The sequence below is a fragment of the Malassezia restricta genome, chromosome III (assembly GCF_003290485.1).
Source record: "Malassezia restricta chromosome III, complete sequence".
Taxonomy (NCBI): Eukaryota; Fungi; Basidiomycota; class Malasseziomycetes; order Malasseziales; family Malasseziaceae; genus Malassezia; species Malassezia restricta.
The window spans coordinates 162,135-184,536 of NC_040195.1; the positions used below are offsets into that span (position 1 = coordinate 162,135).

Sequence of the window (22,402 nt, forward strand, 5' to 3'; positions counted from 1 at the left end):
CATATACTAAGCGTCTGTGACACAACCCTGGCTTGCATCTGACACGAGGCGTGTGTATTTATACAAGCCGCCCTGCGTCACCTTCAACGGACGAGGCTTCCATGCAGCACGGCGCTGTTCTAGTTCTTCGTCGGTTACGCTGGTCATATTGATCGTATTCCTTTCAGCATCGATGGTGATGACATCACCGTCCTGGACGAGAACAATAGGACCGCCCTCTTGTGCCTCTGGGACGACGTGTCCAATCACGAAACCGTGCGATCCACCACTGAAGCGCCCATCTGTCAGGCAAGCCACATCATGACCAAGACCGGCGCCCATGATGAGGCTCGTGGGCTTGAGCATTTCTGGCATACCCGGACCACCCTTGGGGCCCTTGTAACGGAGAATTATTACCGTCTTCTCGCCCTTCTTGATGGAGCCTTGCTCCACAGCATGCACCATGTCATCCTCTGTGTCAAATACACGAGCCTTGCCGGTGAAATGCAGGCCCTCCTTACCCGTGATCTTGGCTACCGCACCGCCTGGCGCGAGGTTGCCGTACAGCACACGAATATGACCTGTGCTTTTGATGGGCTGGTCGATCGGGCGTAGTACGTCCTGATTCTTGGGCATAGGACCACGTTCAGCGACCCACCGCTCGCAGTTCTCACGGAGTGTAAGACCAGTCACGGTCAGGTGTTCACCTTTGATAAGCTTGTTTTCGATCAGGTAGTGCACAACCGATGGGATACCTCCGAGCACACGATGGACGTCCTCCATGACGTAGGTGCCACTAGGCTTGAGGTTGGCCAGGAATGGTGTGGCATCACTGATGCGCTGAAAATCGTCAATCGTCAAGTCGACGCCGACACTCTTGGCCATGGCGAGTAAGTGCAGCACAGCGTTCGTAGAGCCACCCAGCACCATGGTGAGCGTGATCGCGTCTTCAAATGCACTGCGCGTCATAATGTCGCGTGGACGAATGTTTTTCTCCAACAGCGTACGCATGGCCTGACCAATGGAATCGCATTCGGCCTTCTTCTCGTCGTATTCCGCAGGGAAGGAACTACTGCCAGGCAGCGTCATACCAAGCACCTCAGCACAAGACGCCATGGTGTTGGCCGTGTACATACCACCACATGCACCTGGACCGGGACATGCGTGGCGCACAGTATCGTAGCGCACTTTTTCGGCACTAGGCGAGCTACCAGAAGCCAGATATTGGCCGTAGCTCTGAAAAGCGCTCACAATATCAAGCGTGCCAGACATGGACTCGCAATGACCTGGGCGAATCGTACCACCATATACCATAATACCCGGTCGGTTCAGGCGACCGAGGGCCATCAGCACACCCGGCATGTTCTTGTCACAGCCAGGCACCACGACACAGCCATCGAGCCAATGGCCACCCATGCAGCTTTCAACGCTGTCAGCGATGAGATCTCGACTCGGGAGAGAATAAGACATGGCACTTGTACCCATACTGATACCGTCCGACACACCGACCGTGCCAAACTGGTAGCCCGTGACACCAGCGTTGTCCAGTGACTGACGAATGCGCTGGCCCACGCCCAGGAGATGCGCATTGCACGGATTACCTTCGTACCACACACTTGCAACACCCACCATAGCACGCTTAAGGTCGGAGTCGGACTCGATTCCATGCGTTGCATACAGCATAGCCTGGGACGCGCCCTGGTCTTTGGGCTGGGTAATAATGCGAGAGTAATGATTCAAGTCGCCAGGCTGAGGCCGTTCCTTGGCTGCAGCACACGCACAAGACGTCGACATGCCTCGAGCAGGGCACCGTGCCATACTACGAGCGACGTTGGCCCACCACTGGCGTCGCATACTTCGATGAGTCACAAGCGACTCCTACAATGCCTTGGGCCTAGCCAGCCAGTCCTACTGTTATCTCGGCCGAGTTTCTTCCCCCACACTGTCAGGCAGCGTTCGTGCGTGGCCCATGCGCATTCCCACGCGAACGAGCGTTTCGATGCAGGCGTCGGAGTTGACCAACAGGTCGTCGTCCCATTGCACACGCGCTGCATCAACGAGGAGCACAAGCGTGCTTCCACCGAACTTGAAATAACCCAGTTCGTCGTTACGTTGCACATGCTGGCCCTGTTGGGCTGTCATGACAATTGAACCGACCATCATGGCACCGATTGCGACCAGGTACACGGTACCAAAATCATGCGTTGTGATGGGAATTACAACGCGCGTGTTCTCACCATACACATCAATGGCGCTTCGAATCGCCATAGGGTTAACTGTATAGTACTCGCCCTCGAGCCATTTGGGTGGACCGACCACACCGTCGACAGGTGCATGAAACCGATGATAGTCCTGTGGAGCGAGCCGGAAGATCAATAAGGCAAATTGCTCGTGTGATATGTTTGATCCGAGCAGTCTTGCGATAGAAAAGTGACGGCCCTTGATCCACAGCTTTGTGGCTTGATCCACATTCTCAAAGGCCATCAGGCGACAGTCGGCACAGCTCACCAAACAAGCAGAATTATCAGGTTCTGCCAGGGGCCGCAGCGACATGTCGATGCGTCGACAAAAAAACTCGTTGAATGTTGTAAATGAGTCCAAGGCATCGACCATCTCGTGTTCGTCAATATTGTGAAACATGACAAATGGCTTGATGGCCCGTACACTGCTGGGCTGATCGTACTTGGCACCTTGCTTAATGGTCATATTGCGCAGGATTCGGCGTGCACGAGCGCCTTCCATACGGCTCTTGGCGCCTTGGTATAGGAGCCGAATTCCCAAGCGCACGTACACCTGCATTTTCTCTTCCACAAGCTGGCCTGTCAAGCGGTCCTGCACGAGTATATTGGCACTGTTGGCTCCAATCTGATACACGCCTTGACTCATGGTTTTGAACATATTTGTATACCATTTGCGCCGCGCTTGTGTCGCTGTGACAAAATTGGACACCATGAAGTCATCCACAGCACGACCCTCTTGCGATGAGCATAGCGCCAAATGCGTCACAACATCGCTCTCGTTAGCGTGCGAGAGATATGGCATGTGGCACCAAGGACACTCTCGCAGTTGAATCACCCGCTCCACGTCCACTGCATCGTCCGTGTCGTCAGCGGTCTCAGGATCACATCGATGGGCCCACGATTTTTCTAGCTCTTCCTCGAGAGCTCGCACACCCTCGTCTAGCGTGAGGCCATCGACATACGGGTTCTTGCCAAATCGTTCAAAAAAGCCTGCCAGGGTGGTGGGCGTCAAAGAACTCCCCAAACTCATAAGCATTGTATGTAGCTCGTCCATGTCAATGCTGCCTGACTCATTCGTGTCGTACAATCGTAACATTTCGCGCCAGAACTGACGGCGCAGCGCTGAGTAGGATTGGTATGCGGCTTCGAGTTGCAGTGTCGGCCGCGGCTTGCCAACACCAAACTTGGCATCCTCGTCATGCCCCTCTCGTTCAAGCGGCAGGTCCAGCGCGACCTTGCCACTACCTTTCTCGGCAGCCTCCATCAACATACGTATCTCCAAGCTCACTTCACCCACGTAATCGTTGGATGACATATTATCCCAGTCATAGACAGCGAACCGCACATTATAACTCGTCTCACGACTGTGGACGTGCACATACAGCTTTTCACGCCATTCAGGATTGAGTGTGTGCCGACAAACGCGCGTGCGGAACACTTTGCGGTGAAAGGATACCACAACAAACGGATCCATATCAAAAGATGTATACGTCATGTTACGCCAACGGGGCAAGTCTCGCGCGCTAACGACTTCCATCGTGATGATGCCTTGCACACCATGGGTGTCAAGACCAAGCTGACCAGCTGTATGAATGGCAGAGTAATGGCGCTGCTGCCTTCGTGCAAGGCCTAGTCTCCTTCGATGCTTACGCCGTACAAGCTGAGAACTCAATGCTCCATGGGGGAGTGTGTCAGTGTCGCTGAGCGCCGTGGTCTCCTGTGGCGCCTGGGTATGCAAACGTCTCGTATGGCGCCGCATACCAAAGTGCCGAGAACGCTGTAGCTGCTCAATTGGTGGCTCATCCATAGCACTGCCTTCATCCTCATCCTCGTCCTCATCAACCCGGTCGAAAATCACTTCATTCACGAAATGCTCATCCTCTTCGACCATTCCCACAGGCTCATCAGCCGGCGCAGTAATCAAAGAACGTTCCAATTTGTACTGGTGCCATTGGTTTTCGTTAAGGAGTGACAAAGTGACCTGCAGACCACTATGCAGGTGCCCCTGTTTGGTGATTATAGGCAGCCACAACGCTTGGTCCGATACTTCGGTTACTGAATACATGCATTCTCCCACACATATCTGTTTTTTCCCGTCATCCAGTAGCACGCGAAATTCTATCCCCATCTGATGTGTGACTTCCATACTCGGCGGCGCCGGACTCGAATGAGACCGCATGCGCTGTGGACGTATCGATCCCTGAGATGTTGTCGGAACTTCACCAGACACGCCCCGCGTGCGACGACGGCCGAAGCCCAGTATCATGCGCTTTGATCGATGAAGCATACCTGAATGCACAGTGTTCGCTTCTCTAGTTGCACAGCATGACGGAGGCAATTCTACCAACTTGCTCTCATGCCCAAAATCGTAATCCAATTCAGTCTCGTGCTGAGCCACGTAATATGAAGGCTGATTCCCTTCAAATGAGCCACGAATGGATAGAATCACATCTACACTGGCGGGCATTGTGTCTTGAGTTCGCAAACGAAGTAAGTCCACCCTTAGCCCAACTAAGTCGTCATCCTCTTCAGGACTCTTGTTTAAGCTGTCATGGAGGGGCACACGCTCAACCCCAAATGCTTGCCTTGATTCATTTGGCATGGAACATGCGTCTGGGTATAAGTATGTGCAGAAATCAGATTCGTCGAGTAGACTAGTAGAATATGAAAGCGACAATATCCACGTTCACATCAAGTGCGGACGTGCACGATTGTTATCTTGCTTAATGCTCATATCCTTGACTCTGTGCTAGCTTCCTCCAGATCTGGTTCCGGTAGCTCAGCGGTAGAGCGACAGATTGCAAAATGCATATATCTGTAGGTCGCGAGTTCAAGTCTTGCCCGGAACTCGATTAATTCGGGATTCTTTTTTCCCCAGTTGCACCGGAGCGCCGACAAATCAGATGTCTGGCGCTACATCACTCGTCCTGATGCAGTTTGTCATGCTTTGGCGCGCCGCTGAATGCGGCTTCAAATTGAAATTTTATGCTCTATTCAACAATTGTGATGTCTAGGGAATGGGTTTTCGTTTCTAGCCTTCTCGATTGCTTCGTGGAGCCCCTTGTCTTTGATAGATCGCTGATTGTGAACAAACCGTACGTACCTTAATACACGCTTGGTATTCTTCAAAAAGCTTCCCGCAATCCGTCTCGTACCGTTTCCGCAAAGAAGTAAGGTCAGATGATGGCGCTTGTTTGACACGACTAGGCCAAGGATGTTGTTTGGGTGGGGAGGATGGCTCTACATTTGCAGATGAGCTCATGTCTAAGTAGTCTTTGAACCAGGTATGAAAACAATCATCATACTTGTGCTTCAAAGGTGTACATTCTGGAGACATGGAGTTCATCTGACCAAGCTTCGGTGTACCATGATCCACGCGCTCGTTTGACATGTCAGTCGGTATAATCGCTCGACGGAACACGTTCTACCACAGGGCAAAGCTTGTTTCGTAATCAATACATGCCAAGGAGCTACGGCTTTTGGCTGTGGCCCTATAGGAGTAGAATGATAAAGTGTGGTAGTGGTGCACGGCAGACCAAGACTGCAAAGGGTTAGTTTCCCATCCATAAAAGGCACGGCAACACGAGTTCATGCATCCATGTGATCCATCATATAGGAGCGAAAGACTTTTGTGATGGTATGGTTGTTCGCATTGGACGTCGCCTAGATTTGAACTATGCATTTATTTGGAGCTAATCATCTGGAGGATGATCTAATGGATGCACAACTCGCGTTGCATCCTCGCTCGAGACACATACCTAACGCTGATGGATTCAGGACAAAATTTGTTGAGAGTTGGCCTCGCCGAATAAGTTTTGTTCACGTGGGACATCCCCATTCTTCTGTGCAGTCCATGTTCCGAACATTTGTCACCTAACAAATGTTTCGTAAGCGACCAGAGCCACTCTGACAATTTCCTTCGTGTTGATTGGAGAAAGTACGGAACAATCCGGATGAAATGTGGAATTGCTGAAAGGAGTATAGTGCCTGGCCGCCTGGGCCCAATTTACCTCCTTACAACGTAAATCATGCCTTTTGCTGAAGGTGACGCTAAGAAAGGTGCTGGCCTGTTCAAGACCCGCTGTGCTCAGTGCCATACCGTCGAAGAGGGTGGTCCTAACAAGGGTAAGTGCTCCGTCGATACTTGAGGAATGAAGCTAACGTCTCCCACAGTGGGTCCTAACCTTCACGGCATTTTCGGCCGCAAGACTGGTCAGGCCCCCGGCTTCAGCTACACGGCTGCCAACGTGAACAAGGGTATCACTTGGAACGAGGAGACTCTCTTCGAGTACCTTGAGAACCCCAAGAAGGTACGTATCTGTCTTAACGCGCAAGTGCTCACACTCACAGTACATCCCTGGGTATGTATTCATGATTGAGTCCAGCTATGCGGCATGCATAGCTTGAGACCATGTCATGTTTCGAGGAATGAAGGATACTGACACTTTCTTTTTGAACATGTACAGTACAAAGATGGGTACGTACGATGATGCAAGTAGGAATGGCTCTAACTTGTTTCAGCTTTCAACGGTCTCAAGAAGGATAAGGACCGCAACGACCTCGTCACGTACTTGCGTGAAGCCTGCTAAGTTCTCTCGTGAGTCCGTTCGTGGCCCATATATCTCTATGGTCATTTTCAACGCGCCATGTGTAGCGCTAAATTTTTTTTATTTTGAACATGTGTGCCTATGTCCATAGCGTGAGCTGCCCTGATGTTGACGCTGCGACTGTTTGGAGTAGTTCGTTTCCGCGTCGGGCCGCCTTGGTACGAGTGTTGGCTTGCTAGCACCCCGAGTCGAAAGATCACCTCCACATACTATCGGGCCGCACGAGCGGTGCCGGTGTGCCTGCTTAGAAAGGATTTTCAAATCGGGTGCGTTTTTGCCTGCGCTCCAACAACATCCATTGGTTGTACTGAGTCTTTCACGCCCGATATTGTAGCATCCTAGTGCGACGACAAGAGCAGCAGGCATCGTTTAGTGGGCTTCTCTAGGCTTACAGCCAAAACTATTTGCAGTACTTAAGATACGAATCGAAGTCTTGTTGGTATTGCTATTCAGCCTCAGAGTGCACCGAAAGGCCGTGCTGAGTTACTCACAGATAAATGGCCATATCGACGTCCTTGTCGCATAGCAAAGACCTTTATCAACTTGATTCAAAATTGTACAAACCACGCTTGCCTCGAACGACTGAGATTATGCCGAATTTCCCCCCGAATGATATTGCATCGTCGTACCGAGGCACTAATGCCTCAATTGGTATTGTGTCGGAGGACAGGCCAGGACCAGCAGGAGCACTCGACAAGAGTTCAGCTGCCGATGCACCAGCCGTCAATATGTACCGGTCCACCGCGATCATGCCATCCAGAACACCTAGCATGTCAGGCTCCCTAGCTTCGCCATCACCACCACCCCCCGCACCCACCCCGGCGCCTGTGCCATCACATGTTCCTGATATTCCTGATCAAGCACCTGTGCCTGTCTCCCGGCCGGGCAGGAGTACCGAAGCACCTCCTTCCTATGCTTCGTGCACTGCTAGTCGAAACTATGCTAGCGTGCTGCCATGGTCTGTGCCCACACCATCGTCTTCCACGTCGTCTGAGGCGAACGCTGTATATGCTCTGGAACGCTTGCATGCTGCCGCATTAGCACTGTACAATCATGTCGGCGAACAGCTGAGCGTCCAGCATTCTATGATGCGACAGGAAGATGTGCATACGCTTCTTCCGCTCGTCTCTGATATCAACCAGGAAGTACGCACACTCATGTCTGCCTATGACTATCGCGCAGGTCGCGATGTGGTGGATATGGCTCCTTACTATCCCTGGATGCCCAATAGCAGCACGTCTCCGTATTACTCACCAGTGGTAAGCGATGAGCGTGACTCTAAGCTGATGCGAATGGACGACGATCCGCTTGGAACTGTGCGACGACGTAACATCGGTCAGCGGAACAAAGCCGGATCCAAGTATGCCGCGCGACCTGACGCGCGCGTAACGAGTAGTACTGACGATCTTATCTTTGCCGCTCGGTTGCATGGAGCGCACTCGTCGTATGCTGCTTCTGCCAACGCGTACGGAAAAGCGGCGACACACGAGCCCAGCCAACCACCCGCCCATATGCCCAAATATCGGAAACGAAGCCGCGCGCCGGCGCCTGGCGTATGCCATTCGTGCGGTCATAGCGACACACCCGAATGGCGTCGTGGTCCTGAGGGTGCACGAACGCTGTGCAATGCTTGTGGCTTGCACTTTGCCAAGCTCGTACGTCGTCGAACGCTCGAGTATGCCAATGCGGCTCCAGGCACGCCTATTCCGCCTGTCACCATTGCCGAGCTGCGGCAGTCGACGAACGTGGACGTTCGCTCCTCTAGCGTTGCTCCTATGAATGATGAACGCGTGCGTATTGGCTCGATCAAGGGCTCAGCAGTGTGCTCTTACGATGAGACGGCACCTTCCGACCCGTCACGCACGCCGCACACATCGCATGAACGAGCGCTAGCCGACGCCCCGCATGACCCACCATCCACAATGCACACTGTGTCCTCGGAGACGGCCGAGCAATAGCTCACCGCCATAGACTGCATAGTTCAGAGCCAAGATCTATTTGGGCGAATGCAAGCCTAGTATTTTGGGGCGCTATAGCGCTACTACATGACGACCATCAGTCGACGAGCACCAAGACACAAGGAACGACCCATAAGCCAAAGCATCCATATATATCGCAAGCATACGAAGCCGATTCCATGCGCAGTCAAGCACTCGCTTAACGGTAGCGCCGCAGATGGAGGATCTCCCTCCTGCGGTAGGCAGCGTTCCGGCCACCACCGATCGTGTTGTGGAAACCGTGGCCCTTGCCAATACCACGGCTCTTCTTGCCGGCGCCGGTGAGACCGCGGCACTCGCGGTGCTTGTGCACCGGGTTGACAATCCAGTTGATGCGCGGGTCGCGGCGGATAGCCTTGTGCTGCGGGTCGACACAAATGACCTCAAAGTACTTGTACACGCCATCCTGGTTGAGCCAGTACGAATTAAGCACACGCAAGTTCGACACCTTGCGACCAACGCGTTCCTCAGCCAACGCACGCAGCGAGCGCTGGGGCTTGAGCTTGTTCACACCCTGTCGCACAGGCTTACCGTACGTGGCACCCTTGTGGGCGTGCTTCTTACGGTCACCGCGGCGCACACGCACGCGGTAAATGACGTAGCCCTGCTTGGCCTTGTAACCGAGGCGGTGAGCCTTGTCGGGACGTGCTGGACCCGATGCGCGGTGCACCACATTCAGCTGGCGGTACTCCCAGCAGCGAACACGCAGCAGGAAACGGAGCACATCGCTCTGCTTCTTCTTGTACAGCTCCTCAAGGTACTTGTAGGCACCCATCTTCAACGGTTAGTATGATCATGCTTTGCTCGGTGGCATCAACGTACCTTGCGGAATCAGAGGACTGGAGGGTAGAGAAAGACGCTGTCCGCCCAGGCCTGCCCTGTCGTTTCACCCACGCCGTCCTGAACGCGACGCTGGAAGCTATGTTTTGGGCCTAGTAGGTCGAAATTTACTACAATGTAATATACCACGTGATCTATTTCTGTCTGTATTGCAGTTTTGAAACTCGGCCGAACGAAGTGGAAGAAGCGGCAGCCGCTGCCAGGCTGCAGGCGAAAGTCGGCAGACGAAGCGCTCATTGTTTGAACGCAACCACCGACGTTGGTCAAAGATGGTATGTTGTAAATGCGCCCCAGCATTCACTGACACAAGATAGGCTTTTCACAAGACTGTGAAGTCGGACTCGTACTTCTCGCGCTACCAGACCAAGTACCGCCGTCGTCGTGAGGGCCGCACTGACTACTATGCTCGTAAGCGTATGATCTCGCAGTTCAAGAACAAGTACAACGCTCCCAAGTACCGTCTTGTTGTGCGTTTCTCTAACCGCTTCGTGACCTGCCAGATTGTCTACGCCAAGATTCAGGGCGACTATGTGTTTGCTCATGCCTCGTCGCGCGAGCTCCCTCGCTACGGCATCAAGCACGGTCTTGCTAACTGGACCGCCGCCTACGCCACTGGTTTGCTGGTTGCCCGCCGTGCCCTCAAGAAGCTCGGCCTCGATGAAAAGTACCAGGGTCAGGAGGAGCCCGATGGTGAGCTCGTCCACACTGAGCCTCTGGGCGACGACGAGCCTCGTCCATTCAAGTGCTACCTCGACGTGGGTCTGAAGCGCACTTCGACTGGTTCGCGCGTCTTTGGTGCCATGAAGGGTGCCTCGGATGGTGGTATCTTTATCCCCCACAACGCCCGCCGCTTCCCCGGTTACGACGTTGAGGCGAAGGAGTTGGACGCTGAGGTCCTCCGCAACTACATCTACGGTGGTCACATTGCCGAGTTCATGGAGTCGCTGGAAGAGGAGGATGACGAGCGCTTCAAGAAGCACTTCTCGTCGTACCTGAACGACGACATTGGCAGTGAGGACATTGAAGAGATCTACGAGAAGGCCTACGAGGCCATCCGTGAGGACCCTGACTTCAAGCCCACTGAGAAGTCGAAGGACTGGGCGGCTGAGTCGAAGAAGTTCAGGCAGCCCAAGCTCACGTACGAGCAGCGCAAGGAGCGTGTCCAGAAGAAGATCGCTGCCTTCCAGGACGCTTTCAACCTCGACGACGAGTAAATTGTCTTTTTCTCATGACAGTGCCATTTGGCCTTGCAAAAGCATTTGTGCCACGCCTCGTTTGTATTCTATAGAAGCATAGAGTGTTGGTGCAATTGGCATACGGGGATTACTCATTATTTTGTTACGCCCACGAAATCACGGGCCACGTGTGCCAAGTCCCGACAGGACCGTGCCCAGACTTCCTGCATGACCACCATGGGTCCCTTGGGCGCATACAATGCCACTGTACCGCAGATGGCTTCTTTTGCAGCATCTGCCCATGTAGCACGAAATGATTCACGTCATTTCCATGTTCCATTCCGATCGCAGTATGACCGGCTTGGAGAGAACAGGGCATCGGAAGCGATTGAAGTGCATTGGCTACCCAAAAACGCTAGCCATGATCACGCATCATCATCTGATATATTTCGTAACTTGGGCCAAATATCACCATATCAGCCAGCTGATGACCTGTTTCCTGAAACAGCAAAGCATCAAGCCATTCCTGAGCAGTGCCGCCTAGTCCAGGCACACCTACTTCATCGCCACGGTGCTCGATATCCCACTCATGGGAGCGATAAGGGCCCTGGTCGATTTGGTGCGCGTTTAGCTAAAGCGAATGGTACTTTTCAGGCGTCTGGCGACTTGGCTTTTCTCGGAAATTGGACTTATGGCTTGGGCTTGGAAGACCTTGTCAACTATGGGGCCAAAGGCATGTTTGACGCAGGATCGCACGACTACTATGACTATGCAGGTCTACTGGATCACAAGCTCTTGGTGCGTACCACAACACAAAATCGCATGCTCGAGTCTGCTCGGTACTGGGCCCTGGGTTTCTTTGGCTGGGATGCGCCAAACCGCATGCATTTTCAAGTGATCGATGAGGCGGAGCACAAGAATAATACACTTTCGCCGAAATATGCGTGCAAGAATGCGCACGAGAAGCGCTTCAAGTTAGGAGATGATCTGAGCGCGTCTTGGCGCGCTGTCTTTTTGCCGCCGATTGCTGCGCGACTTCAGTCACATGTTCAGGGCTTCGAATTTTCGCTCGACGATGTGTTTGACATGATGAGCGCGTGCGCGTATGAGACTGTCGCCTTGGGCACCTCTGAATTTTGCCGACTCTTCACCAAGGCGGAGTGGGAGAATTTCGAGTATGCCAAGGACCTCGAAGTCCAAGGCAGTGATGGATTCATGGGACCGATGGCCAGGGCGCTCGGCGTCGGATGGGTCACCGAGTTCCTGTATCGCCTGGAACAAAAACCATTTGCTGGACCATTTACCTCACAAAATGCGACGCTAGTAACAAACTCTAAGCATTTCCCTGTCCACGACAAGCTCTATGTCGACTTTTCGCATGATCGTGTGATGACAAGCATTTTGACAGCTCTCAATATGACACAGATCGGCGATAAACTCGACCCTAAGCGCCCAGATCCAAATCGGCGATACCGAGCCAGTCGCGTTACGCCTTTTGGTGCACGATTCGCATTCGAAGTAATTGATTGCGGCGATGAGTCGCCATGGGTCCGCGCTAAGATCAATGAGGCGATTGTGCCTCTAAATCAACACCAGGGCTGTACCAAACCGCGACCAGACGGTCTGTGCCCATTGACACAGTTCGTGCAACACGTGCGACACGCGATCGAATCTATCGACTTTGACCGTGCATGTAACGAGTATGACTCCTAAACGCAACCGTCGTGACCACCACCACTCCGATTTGCTCCTGTAGGAACGTGTGTTTGATTTGCATAATTAGTCATAATTTTACGACGCCTATGTTTATGTATCCAGAATCGGGCTCGTGCGCCTGCCAAACAGATAAGGCTTGTCCGCCCAAGATCGTAACCATCATGCAAGCCTTCTTGTCGGTCCTGGCCCTCTCTACTTTGTGCGCTTCTCGTCTAGCGACTGCCAAAGATAAGGAAGAGGCCAACTGGGGTAATGTGACGGGCACTTCCCCTGTGACCTTCCCGCAAAACGTGGGCTTTGGCGGTGAACAGAAGTCTGGCGGCTCACCTTTTAATGCGATGGTCGACACGCTTGGTAGTGACCATGATGATGTCGTGGAAATGCGCTGGAAACCCAAGGATGCGGAAAAAGATCACTCCTCGTGGGAGGATCTTTGGTACAATTTGGGCGAGTTTGCACCGTACCACGCAGCCAAACGCGTGTTCCCTGACATGGTCTCGCACTCGACAGTGCCGAAGCACTGCACTATCAAGCAGGCGCACGTTCTTCATCGACACGGTGCCAAGTTTCCCGATAAAGGCCATAAAAATGGACCTGGCAACTTTGGAAAAATTGTCAGTGACCAGCGCAAGCAGGGCAAGCTGAATGTCTCGGGCGACCTTTCATTCCTGGAGGACTTTGACTATGACCTAGGCCAAAAAATTCTGACGCATCAGGGCTCCGAGCAGATGTTCCGATCGGGTGTGAAGCACTACTATGACTATGCCCAGCTATTGGACAAGTACCACAAGAAGCCCGTGTTCCGTACCTCCTCTCACAGCCGTGTCGTTGACTCCGCGCGCTACTTTGGCTTGGGCTTTTTCGGCTGGGATGCATCAAATCACTACAACCTCGAGGTATTGACGGAGACAGACTACCAGAATAATACGCTGGCTCCCAAGAATGCTTGCAGGAATGCTGACAATGACGACTTCATGTATGACGAGTATCTCAGCTCGCAATGGCAGAACATTTACCTTGAGGCACCTCGCAAGCGTCTGCAGGAAAACTTCCACTCGTACAATCTTACTAAGACGGATGTCTATAACATGATGCTGTCATGCCCCTACTTGACGAGTGGCATTGGTTTCTCGCAGTTCTGCCACCTTTTCACGAAGGAGGAATGGGAAAACTTTGCATATGACCAAGACCTGCAGCTAGTGGGTAAGCACGGATTCCAGAACCCCACGGCACGAGCTGTCGGTGTGCCGTACGTCCAGGAGCTTGTGTCACGTCTGCAGAAGCACAAGTTCACGGGCCCTGTCACGGCGCAGAACATGACGATCACCAGCAACGAGACCTACTTCCCACTCGACCAGCCGCTGTACATCGACTTTTCACACCACAGTGTCATGTTCAGTGTTGTGACAGCGCTGAATCTGACGCAGTTTAAGGAGGAATTCAACCCAACGAAGCCAAACCCTAAGCGCAAGCTTCGATCGGGTGACGTTACGCCCATGGGCATGCGCCTGGCCTGGGAAGTGTTGGACTGTGAAGACGAAGACATGTATATTCGCTTGAAGCTCAACGATGTGGTGTATCCTCTAGACGAATCGAACGGCTGTGAAAAGCGCAAAGACGGTCTCTGCAAACTGGACACGTACGCTTCGTACTTGGACAAGCACGCCTACGAAGCCTCCAAGTTCGACCTCGCGTGCTTTGGCAAAAATGGCACCGACTTTGTCCTGACTGGTCCCGTCCAGGATGGCACGATCCCTCAGCATGCTATTAAGAAGTAGATTGCTTAGAATATGTATACTATCGCATTAGATCACGTCTCTGTTCGGCATGGGAGCTCAGTCACCCACTAAGCCTAGTTGTTGCAGCATGCGCCATCAAAGTCATACGTATCGACGCACGACTCGACGTGCTGGACAAAGTCGTGGAGCTGGCAAAGACCATCCTTGCTTTCCTTGCAGCCCTGGTCATGGCCCAATGGGAGAACAGCATCGTTCACCTTGACACGCACGTATTCGCCTTTGCCCTCACCCTTATGACAGTCGAGTATTTCGAACACAATGCGCGAAGCAAATGGCACCACCTTGCTAGAGCGGAACGTGCGTGATGAGTCGAGCTTGTTGCCTTTGAGTGGCTTAGCAAATTGAGTGAATCCAAAGGCCGTCAAAATGTTGGTAATGACCGAGTCGCGCGTAAAGTCAGCGTAGACCGGTTGGTTGAGAGGGAAGTATGTCTCATTGTTGTCAATCGTCATGTTCTTGGAGGCGACAGGGCCCTTGAAGGGCTTCTTCGTGACGCGGCGGAGGAATTCTTGCACCCAACCAAGACCCCTGGCCTTGGCCGTTGGGCTCATGAAGCCTTCATTGCCCTGCTGCTGGAGGTCGCTCTGGTATTGGAAGCCTTCCCATTCTTCCTTGGTGAACAGATGACAAAAGTTTGAGAAGCCAAAGCCGACTGTCTCATAGGCGCAAAGCGACATGAACTGACTGACGTCACTTACAGACAGGCTGTAGCCATCGAGACTGCTCTGCAGACGATTGCGAGCATCCTGTAGGTATATGTTCTGCCACTCATTCACGAGATCGTCGCCCTTGGTAAGCTTGTAGGCATTCTGGCAGGCCTTAGAAGGCTCAAGCGTGTTGTTCTGGTGGTCGGCATCAAGAAGCACTTCCAAGTTTACCTTATCGGGCGCGTCCCAGCCAAAGAATCCCAGCGTCCAATAGCGCGCCGAGTCAAGCATGGAGCTATGGCTCGTAGTGCGGACGACAGGCTTCTTGTGGTCTGTCAGCAGCTTGGCATAGTCATAATAGTGCTTCACTCCCGAGTCAAACAACTCCTGAGCACCTTGGTGCACGAGGAGAGCCTGACCCAGCTTGTAGTCCCAGTTGTACAAGAACGAGAGCTCGTTCTTGGGATGGATCTTGTTGTCATGAATGCCCTTGACAAGCTTCTTCATGAGCTTCGGCAGTCCCTCATTCGGGGCATCTTCGGGGTAGGTTGCGCCGTTGCGATGCAGAATGTGCACTTGCTTCACCTCACAGTGCTCAGGCACCATGCGGTGCGCCTCCGTTTCGGGGAACAGGCCGTCGGCAGGTCGCCATGGCGTGTACGTGCCCAAGTTCTTGTATATGTCGTCCGTTGAAGCTTGATCCTGGTTAGCATTCTTCGGCTTGTGGCGCATATCGATGGCGTATACAAACTCAACCTTATCCGAGGAGAAGCGGTCGTACTGAGCATTGAAGGGCGATTGGCCGGTAGCCGTGTCACCCAGCACACCCACATCTGTAGGAAAGGTCTCACTGGACGTGCCCGTGGTGTTTTTCCAGTTGATCGTCTGGTCACCCCAGGCATTGACGACCGTACTCAGCGCAGCTGCCACAAGTGCGATTCCGATCATGATGGCACGGCGACAGGTGCTCTAAGGCTATCAACTTCTTTGTAGACGCTCAAAACGATGCCGTATTGATCTACTATGCGAGGTATGGCACGTGCGATCCTCAGGACACATTCCTTCAGTGCAACGAATAGGCGCGTTTGTAGAGTGAATGCAACTTGTCTACATTTCGGCCTAGGAATGCACGTGTCCAATTACAGACGCGTTTTCATGCATCCAAAATAGCCATAATGAATTCATTCTACCGACCCCCGGTCCGAAGGAGGTCGACCGCGCACGAACCTGAGCTGAGATGCTGAGAAGGACTCACTTGCCTGTAGATCAGTTTGAGCTACCTTTTGCTTTGCGGGCTCTTTTGCTACGTAGTGGGATCACGCATCGCAACAGGCTATACGCCGTACAAGATCGTCCCTAGTTCCCCGCACACAGCCACAATCCCCACGTTCATCCATGCATCATGCGTCAGAGCCTCGTCGTCATGCGCCATACGTTCGCCATAAGCAAGAGGTCCTTGCTATGTTGGCTTCATAAAGCCACGGCCACTAGGGCCTTCCAGGGTGTTGTCACGTGATCACTAGATCCCGACCTGGGCCGCCAGGGCCGAACGACTCTATCCTCCTGTAATCGAAAATGGTCTCGCCCAACACTGCTAGGAAAGGCATCCAATGGTCTAAGATGTATGTATGCATGTTTTAACATAAAAGTATGCCTGTTGAAGTGTACCCCATCGTCGCTGTCTCGGTCCTGGCCGTCGGCGGTGCTACGTGGTACCTTACGCGTCTCGCACGCTCGCCTGATGTGATTTGGGACAAGAAGGTATGTGCATTTAAACTTATGCCAGAACAACCCTACTCCCTGGAACAACGTGGAGCCGGGCACTCAATATAAGCTGTTGAACATTACGGTACGTACAGCCTGTTTCTAACAATACAGGGCGAGTTTGACAAGAAGTACAAGCGCGACCGTCTTTGATGTAGCCACATTTGATATCGCGAAATCGATCATCACTCTGGATATGCATTTCACTACGTTTAGTATACGTATGGGATGATGCGGTATGGAACACGTCGGCACTGTGGTGTTAGTTTCCTGCTGTCATGGTGCGTGATACATACGTAAACGTCCCAGCTGTAGAGTCCGATGAAGAAAGGCGTGTCAGTATTGCCGCGCTTGGCGAGGGTATCATACGTACTCTGCTCCATACTTCTTGCGGCATGCATCATCATCGCGCAACTGACGGTGCCAAAGCAGCACGGCGAAGTAGATGACGTAAAAGTAGGGGATCGGTGTGCTAAAGCCACACGGCAAACACCACGCCCAGCCCATAATCCAGTCGCCGAGGTAGTTGGGGTGACGACTTCTGCCCCACCATCCTGAAGTGAGTAGTTTACGTCCGCTAGACGTCGTCATGTATTGCAGTCCTGCTTCGTTAGCGCACGGTATACGTGCCTTTGGGATTACGTCCATGACGGAACTCATTCTTCTCAAGGTTCGCCACGCGGAAGATGTAATAGCCTGTGAACTGAACAGCGAGAATCGCTAGCACACCAAGCCAGCCGAGATGGATCGGATGGAAAGCCAGGAAGCGCGCTTGTAAGCAGTACGTGAATGGTAGCCAAGCAAGGTCGCCAACACTGAGCATGAACCCGAAGCCATCTGTCGTAATGTCCATTTGTGTGAGAATAGTCGATTCATTGATGAGCGAATCGGCAATATACCAAATGTGGAACAGTGTCACAAGAACAATGCTGTCACTGACCCAACCAAACTTGGTGTATTGGTGGCACACACAGCTTATGTCCAGTAGCGCCCAAAGGATGAGACCCGGACGCAGCTCGTTGAAGGTCTTGATGTCAAATTCACCGATACGAGGATTCAGCTCGCGGCCGATGAACCAGTCAAAGATGGGATTGCCGCTGTTGCCTCCCAGGGCCAAGAGCTTTTTACCATGAAACGATGCAGCGTACACATAGACGGCCTGCAGAATCGAGTTCACCAAGGCAGCACTGAGCAGTCCAGGGAAGTGATCATACAAGAGCGTGAAAGATGCCGGACCCTTGATGAATATGATCGTCATGGCAAATCCCAAAGCAATGGCGCCCGTCTTGAGCGCATTGATCTTGTACCGGAGCTTTTCCCCTGTGCGGAGAGGCAGGCCCTCGACCCATTTACCATCAACCACAAACCATGCAACGACACAGTACATGTACCATGCATAATACAGGTTCCATCCCATGCGGTCTTGGAAACTGGCCACAAGCTGCTGACGGGCATAGGTCCACAAGGCCTGAGCGTTCGAAGCAGATAGGGGCAACGAGCATCCCATCTCGGGACTGCATCCAAACGTGAGATAGTACATGGTGAGCGGCACAGTCACCGTAATGAACAATGCACCCAGTACCCCTCCGAACTCGAGCTCCCTGGAGCGCGGCGCAAGGACATCCGCCTGTGCACTGTCCTTTTTGTTCGACATGCTGGTTGGAGGTGACGGGGAAGTGGCCAAAACGTGCCGTTTTTCCCACACCTCCACTCACATGGTTGGACTTCGCAGTCCTGTCTGGCTGTGGGCCACTGCGGTCCTTTGTCAGGCAGGGTACATTCTGTCTTGGCAACAAGAGCCATTTATAGTAGCGTCATCCAACATATCTGAATGCCCGTCTTACTCACGCCCTGAGCTCCGTGTAGCGATCATCGGTGCTGGTGCATCGGGCACGACAGCTGCCTACCTGCTATCTAAGGCACAAGAGCGACTACATGAGGTGCATATGCAAGGGTTGCCTGGATGCGAGGGTGCCGTATGGCCTGAACGCGTGCAAACGACCGTGTACGAGCGTGATCGTGTGGGTGGGCGTGTGCATCATGTGCATCCGCTGGACGACCTGCAGCAGGCACCCGTGGAAATGGGTGCTAGCATCCTATCGAGTGCGAACCAGCACATCCTGTATGCTACTGACAAGTTTGGCATAAAGCGCGTACCACCTGAACAGATTCACGGTGGTGGCTACGGTCTTTGGAACGGAAAAGAGGTGCTGATCGATCAATTTTCTGATACAAAATGGGATCAACTTCGGCTGTATTGGCGGTACGGGCGCAGTCTGTCTATTGCTTTCCAGCTCATGCAACGCGCTCTCACATCGTTTCTGCAATTATACTCCCCAATGTTTTTGCAGGAAAGGTCCAGTCCCACCTCCAAGTCAGGCTTTCCGTGGTCTAGCGTGAAAGGCCTCGCGCACAGTCTGGGGCTGCAGGATCCTAGCACCGTATCAACCAAAAACTATTATATGTCGCACAAGGTATCAGCGGCCTTCGTGGATGAAGTGATAAATGGCGTCACACGCGCCAATTATGCTCAACATGTCGAGCACATCCATGCATTGGCCGGTATGGTATCTATGGCCGCCACAAATGCATTTTCTATGGAAGGCGGGAATACCCAGATATTCGAGCGGATGCTAGCAGCTAGTGGTGCCACCGTCCACACGGGCATAGCAGGCCAAGTGACTGGCCTGATGCGCATGCAAGGCGCGTCGTCTCAGTGGTGGGTCGGTACACGCGACGGGCGTGGCAGCGTGTTTGATGCCGTGATCATTGCGACGCCCTGGCAGTCTGCTCATATCACACTGCTGAATACGGAGCACACGGTGCCTATGTTCGACATGCAACAAGTGCATGTCACGCTCGTTGCCACGGATGCACCCCGGCCTAGCCAAGCATATTTTGGCTACGCGGGCACATCTCAAGTGCCGCGAACCATTCTTACTACACAGGCGCCAGATGGTTCTGTGCCTGAATTTTTGTCGCTCAGCTACCTCCGCGAAATGCACCATGTCCGCCACGCTGGAACAACATGGGACAAACTCTATCTTGTCAAGCTCTTTTCCCTCGCACCATTGTCGCCCCAACAGCTGGAACGCATATTGTCCGGCCGCATTGTGTGGACCAGACACCACGCATGGAGCGCATATCCCCAACTTACGCCGCCTTCCAAATGGCCCTCATTCCACGTGGCTCAGAACCTGTACAACATCAACGCCATGGAGCGGTGGGTCTCTACCGTCGAGACAAGCACCATCGCCGCGAAGAACACGGTGGCATCCCTACTGCAAAACTGGCTCGGTGCGGGCTTCGTACTTGGCCAAAACTGCACGTGGGAGTCTGCCAGCGTCGCTGCCCATTGGGACACATGGGGTTGTACGTGAAGCGCCATGGACTATGTCCTATAGAGATCTTGTATATTTTAAAACGTCGAGCGCATCACTTTCTCCAGCACGGCCTCGTACGAAACTTCGCTCAGGTCCGTGCCCTGGATCTCGGTGGCAATACCCACAAGAGCCTTACGCAGAGCCTCCTTCGACGACGCGTAGAGCATTTTTTGCTTCACCTTGGATTCGTCAGGCGACCATGTGAAGAAGCAAATCTTGTTGCGCTTACCCTCATCACCCTTCTGAAACTCAAAGTCGTAGATGGCATAGCGGCATTCCGCAGGTGGAAGCTCAGCAAGGAAATCATCGTAGTTGGACGAGTCACTCGTCTTGGACACAACAATCTCAGTATTGTCTGGCGAAAGCGTGTAGATGATGTACTTGGTCTTTCGGCCCAGCTTCAGCGACTGAAACTGCTCAAGACACTCTTGGCTTACTTTTACACCCGAAGACTACCACATGCGCGTAAGTTTATACACCCAACATCCACAACTTACCATATCAGAATCACAAACGTATGCAATGTGTTGTAGGCAGTGGCACCGACCAGCGACCCGCACGCCTCACGCCAGCACTCGGACTCCACGTGATGCAAACTCCACGCACACAGAAGGATTTACGTACGTGGAGGCGGATGGGTCCAGGAGCACTGCCTCATGGGAGGGCATCTGGGGCGGCAATATGGGAGCGATACATCGTGTTTAGCTGATCGACGCCACGATGTCTTCTTGCCGCATCGTTCAGAGTGGAAATGAAATCGAAGCAAAAATTGTGGCTAGCCGGAATCGAACCGGCGTCTCATCGGAGACTGTCGCGGTTGGCTACGCCAAATCCACAACGATACGTACTGACCACTATACTATAGCCACATGGCACGGGCGGCTGAAATTTCGTTACTTAAGACCTCACGTGTGTTTTTTACTTTTACAAAAATGTGGCTAGCCGGAATCGAACCGGCGTCTCATCGGAGACTGTCGCGGTTGGCTACGCCAAATCCACAACGATACGTACTGACCACTATACTATAGCCACGCACCCTGGTAAGTCGGTGTTGCTCGAATCGTTATAAGCAAATTCACATGTTCTAGAAAATGGTGTGCGTAGGTGTCGCTTCATGTGACGCACATGACTGGCTGGGCTTGCGGGCGCAAGACTAAACAGACAGCGGTTTCGCGTGGGTGCTGTGGCTGTTGTCAAATCCTCGGGCAAAAGCCAAGGTTCTTCCCCTAGTCTCTATTGGTGTGTGATCAAGTATTCCTTGATCTCCATACCAATCCTATCTCCGGAAAGCCTAGAAATATGACTGAGCTTCGTCGGAAGTTGGTGATTGTGGGTGATGGTGCCTGCGGTAAGACATGTTTGCTGATTGTCTTCAGCAAGGTACGTCGATGTCATGGATAGTTCAGGCATGTGTGCGGGAGCCAGTGCGGGGTGGTGCATGTTTTTTCCAGCATCTGCCTAGAACATCCTGTATGATGCATGGAACAGATACTAACGCGGCGTTTTTCTTTTTCTTGCGCAATTCTACAGGGCACCTTCCCCGAGGTATGTGTTCATTTCCGGCGATCGATCGAGGTACTTACACGTTGTCTCAGGTCTACGTTCCTACTGTGTTTGAGAACTATGTTGCTGATGTGGAAGTAGATGGTCGTCACGTTGAGTTGGCGCTCTGGGATACTGCTGGTCAGGAAGACTACGACCGTCTGCGCCCGCTGTCGTACCCCGACTCTCATGTGATCCTCATCTGTTTCGCCATTGATTCGCCTGACAGTCTTGATAATGTCCAGGAGAAGTGGATCTCTGAAGTGCTGCACTTCTGCCAAAATCTGCCCATTATCCTGGTGGGCTGCAAGAAGGATCTTCGTCGTGATCCCAAGATCATTGAGGAGCTGCGCAAAACGAGCCAGCGCCCTGTGACGCCTGAGGAGGGTATGGCTGTGGCATCAAAGATCGGTGCTGTCCGCTACCTTGAATGCAGCGCTAAGACAGGTGAAGGCGTGCGGGAAGTGTTTGAGCACGCGACTCGCGCGGCGCTTATACAGAAGCCTCGTGGTGGCCGGAGTGGCAAGAGTAAGTGCCTTGTGCTTTGAGGCGCCGACAGTATCTTTAGATCCAGAGGCGCTGGCATGTCGTGTCCATCGCGCTTTGTTCATACCTTTGTTTTTCTTTGCGGGAAAAAAAGGTTCACACACGATTGTGCCTGCTGTGAATTTCCGCCGCTGGATGTATGATACTTGTAGGAAGGTTCATTTGTA

At 52.9% G+C, this 22,402-nt stretch overlaps 15 protein-coding genes and 4 non-coding genes across 19 annotated transcripts; 10 read left to right on the forward strand and 9 right to left on the reverse strand.

Moving 5' to 3' along the window:
• Positions 1 to 6: 6 nt before the first annotated feature.
• On the reverse strand, positions 7 to 1,833 carry MRET_1706 (dihydroxy-acid dehydratase; the record flags this gene model as incomplete). The annotated part of the gene is made up of 1 exon (XM_027628333.1): positions 7 to 1,833. One exon carries the CDS (start codon positions 1,831 to 1,833, stop codon positions 7 to 9), a length of 1,827 nt encoding a protein of 608 aa, XP_027484480.1.
• Positions 1,834 to 1,893: 60 nt separating this feature from the next.
• Positions 1,894 to 4,821, reverse strand: MRET_1707 (phosphatidylserine decarboxylase; the record flags this gene model as incomplete). Its single annotated transcript, XM_027628334.1, has 1 exon — positions 1,894 to 4,821. One exon carries the CDS (start codon positions 4,819 to 4,821, stop codon positions 1,894 to 1,896), a length of 2,928 nt encoding a protein of 975 aa, XP_027484479.1.
• A 165-nt stretch (positions 4,822 to 4,986) lies between these two features.
• On the forward strand, positions 4,987 to 5,068 carry MRET_t0028. The gene has a single exon. It is a non-coding gene; the product is annotated as a tRNA-Cys (tRNA).
• A 145-nt stretch (positions 5,069 to 5,213) lies between these two features.
• Positions 5,214 to 5,610, reverse strand: MRET_1708 (TRIAP1/MDM35 family protein; the record flags this gene model as incomplete). Its single annotated transcript, XM_027628335.1, has 2 exons — positions 5,214 to 5,297; positions 5,323 to 5,610. The coding sequence occupies 2 exons, from the start codon at positions 5,608 to 5,610 to the stop codon at positions 5,214 to 5,216; spliced, it is 372 nt and encodes a 123-aa protein (XP_027484486.1).
• Positions 5,611 to 5,819: 209 nt separating this feature from the next.
• On the forward strand, positions 5,820 to 5,928 carry MRET_nc0003. Its single transcript, XR_003525360.1, has one exon. It is a non-coding gene; the product is annotated as a small nucleolar RNA snR60/Z15 (small nucleolar RNA).
• Positions 5,929 to 6,247: 319 nt separating this feature from the next.
• MRET_1709 (cytochrome c) lies at positions 6,248 to 6,808 on the forward strand (the record flags this gene model as incomplete). Its single annotated transcript, XM_027628336.1, has 5 exons — positions 6,248 to 6,344; positions 6,393 to 6,529; positions 6,570 to 6,580; positions 6,686 to 6,696; positions 6,741 to 6,808. 5 exons carry the CDS (start codon positions 6,248 to 6,250, stop codon positions 6,806 to 6,808), a joined length of 324 nt encoding a protein of 107 aa, XP_027484485.1.
• A 515-nt stretch (positions 6,809 to 7,323) lies between these two features.
• On the forward strand, positions 7,324 to 8,784 carry MRET_1710 (GATA zinc finger; the record flags this gene model as incomplete). The annotated part of the gene is made up of 1 exon (XM_027628337.1): positions 7,324 to 8,784. One exon carries the CDS (start codon positions 7,324 to 7,326, stop codon positions 8,782 to 8,784), a length of 1,461 nt encoding a protein of 486 aa, XP_027484524.1.
• A 199-nt stretch (positions 8,785 to 8,983) lies between these two features.
• On the reverse strand, positions 8,984 to 9,598 carry MRET_1711 (large subunit ribosomal protein L15e; the record flags this gene model as incomplete). The annotated part of the gene is made up of 1 exon (XM_027628338.1): positions 8,984 to 9,598. The coding sequence occupies one exon, from the start codon at positions 9,596 to 9,598 to the stop codon at positions 8,984 to 8,986; it is 615 nt and encodes a 204-aa protein (XP_027484525.1).
• Positions 9,599 to 9,932: 334 nt separating this feature from the next.
• Positions 9,933 to 10,877, forward strand: MRET_1712 (large subunit ribosomal protein L5e; the record flags this gene model as incomplete). The annotated part of the gene is made up of 2 exons (XM_027628339.1): positions 9,933 to 9,935; positions 9,978 to 10,877. The coding sequence occupies 2 exons, from the start codon at positions 9,933 to 9,935 to the stop codon at positions 10,875 to 10,877; spliced, it is 903 nt and encodes a 300-aa protein (XP_027484522.1).
• Positions 10,878 to 11,066: 189 nt separating this feature from the next.
• MRET_1713 (repressible acid phosphatase) lies at positions 11,067 to 12,551 on the forward strand (the record flags this gene model as incomplete). The annotated part of the gene is made up of 1 exon (XM_027628340.1): positions 11,067 to 12,551. The coding sequence occupies one exon, from the start codon at positions 11,067 to 11,069 to the stop codon at positions 12,549 to 12,551; it is 1,485 nt and encodes a 494-aa protein (XP_027484523.1).
• A 164-nt stretch (positions 12,552 to 12,715) lies between these two features.
• On the forward strand, positions 12,716 to 14,332 carry MRET_1714 (uncharacterized protein; the record flags this gene model as incomplete). The annotated part of the gene is made up of 1 exon (XM_027628341.1): positions 12,716 to 14,332. One exon carries the CDS (start codon positions 12,716 to 12,718, stop codon positions 14,330 to 14,332), a length of 1,617 nt encoding a protein of 538 aa, XP_027484520.1.
• Positions 14,333 to 14,406: 74 nt separating this feature from the next.
• MRET_1715 (uncharacterized protein) lies at positions 14,407 to 15,948 on the reverse strand (the record flags this gene model as incomplete). Its single annotated transcript, XM_027628342.1, has 1 exon — positions 14,407 to 15,948. One exon carries the CDS (start codon positions 15,946 to 15,948, stop codon positions 14,407 to 14,409), a length of 1,542 nt encoding a protein of 513 aa, XP_027484521.1.
• Positions 15,949 to 16,575: 627 nt separating this feature from the next.
• On the forward strand, positions 16,576 to 16,917 carry MRET_1716 (NADH dehydrogenase (ubiquinone) 1 alpha subcomplex subunit 4; the record flags this gene model as incomplete). Its single annotated transcript, XM_027628343.1, has 4 exons — positions 16,576 to 16,622; positions 16,650 to 16,761; positions 16,787 to 16,849; positions 16,879 to 16,917. 4 exons carry the CDS (start codon positions 16,576 to 16,578, stop codon positions 16,915 to 16,917), a joined length of 261 nt encoding a protein of 86 aa, XP_027484518.1.
• Positions 16,918 to 16,976: 59 nt separating this feature from the next.
• Positions 16,977 to 18,418, reverse strand: MRET_1717 (delta14-sterol reductase; the record flags this gene model as incomplete). Its single annotated transcript, XM_027628344.1, has 4 exons — positions 16,977 to 17,018; positions 17,061 to 17,073; positions 17,138 to 17,366; positions 17,395 to 18,418. The coding sequence occupies 4 exons, from the start codon at positions 18,416 to 18,418 to the stop codon at positions 16,977 to 16,979; spliced, it is 1,308 nt and encodes a 435-aa protein (XP_027484519.1).
• A 61-nt stretch (positions 18,419 to 18,479) lies between these two features.
• Positions 18,480 to 20,144, forward strand: MRET_1718 (prenylcysteine oxidase/farnesylcysteine lyase; the record flags this gene model as incomplete). Its single annotated transcript, XM_027628345.1, has 1 exon — positions 18,480 to 20,144. The coding sequence occupies one exon, from the start codon at positions 18,480 to 18,482 to the stop codon at positions 20,142 to 20,144; it is 1,665 nt and encodes a 554-aa protein (XP_027484526.1).
• Positions 20,145 to 20,182: 38 nt separating this feature from the next.
• Positions 20,183 to 20,647, reverse strand: MRET_1719 (cofilin; the record flags this gene model as incomplete). The annotated part of the gene is made up of 2 exons (XM_027628346.1): positions 20,183 to 20,599; positions 20,645 to 20,647. The coding sequence occupies 2 exons, from the start codon at positions 20,645 to 20,647 to the stop codon at positions 20,183 to 20,185; spliced, it is 420 nt and encodes a 139-aa protein (XP_027484527.1).
• Positions 20,648 to 20,916: 269 nt separating this feature from the next.
• MRET_t0029 lies at positions 20,917 to 21,016 on the reverse strand. Its single transcript has one exon. It is a non-coding gene; the product is annotated as a tRNA-His (tRNA).
• A 63-nt stretch (positions 21,017 to 21,079) lies between these two features.
• Positions 21,080 to 21,179, reverse strand: MRET_t0030. The gene has a single exon. It is a non-coding gene; the product is annotated as a tRNA-His (tRNA).
• Positions 21,180 to 21,446: 267 nt separating this feature from the next.
• On the forward strand, positions 21,447 to 22,237 carry MRET_1720 (Ras, member A; the record flags this gene model as incomplete). Its single annotated transcript, XM_027628347.1, has 3 exons — positions 21,447 to 21,527; positions 21,678 to 21,692; positions 21,743 to 22,237. The coding sequence occupies 3 exons, from the start codon at positions 21,447 to 21,449 to the stop codon at positions 22,235 to 22,237; spliced, it is 591 nt and encodes a 196-aa protein (XP_027484103.1).
• Between the last annotated feature and the right edge of the window lie 165 nt (positions 22,238 to 22,402).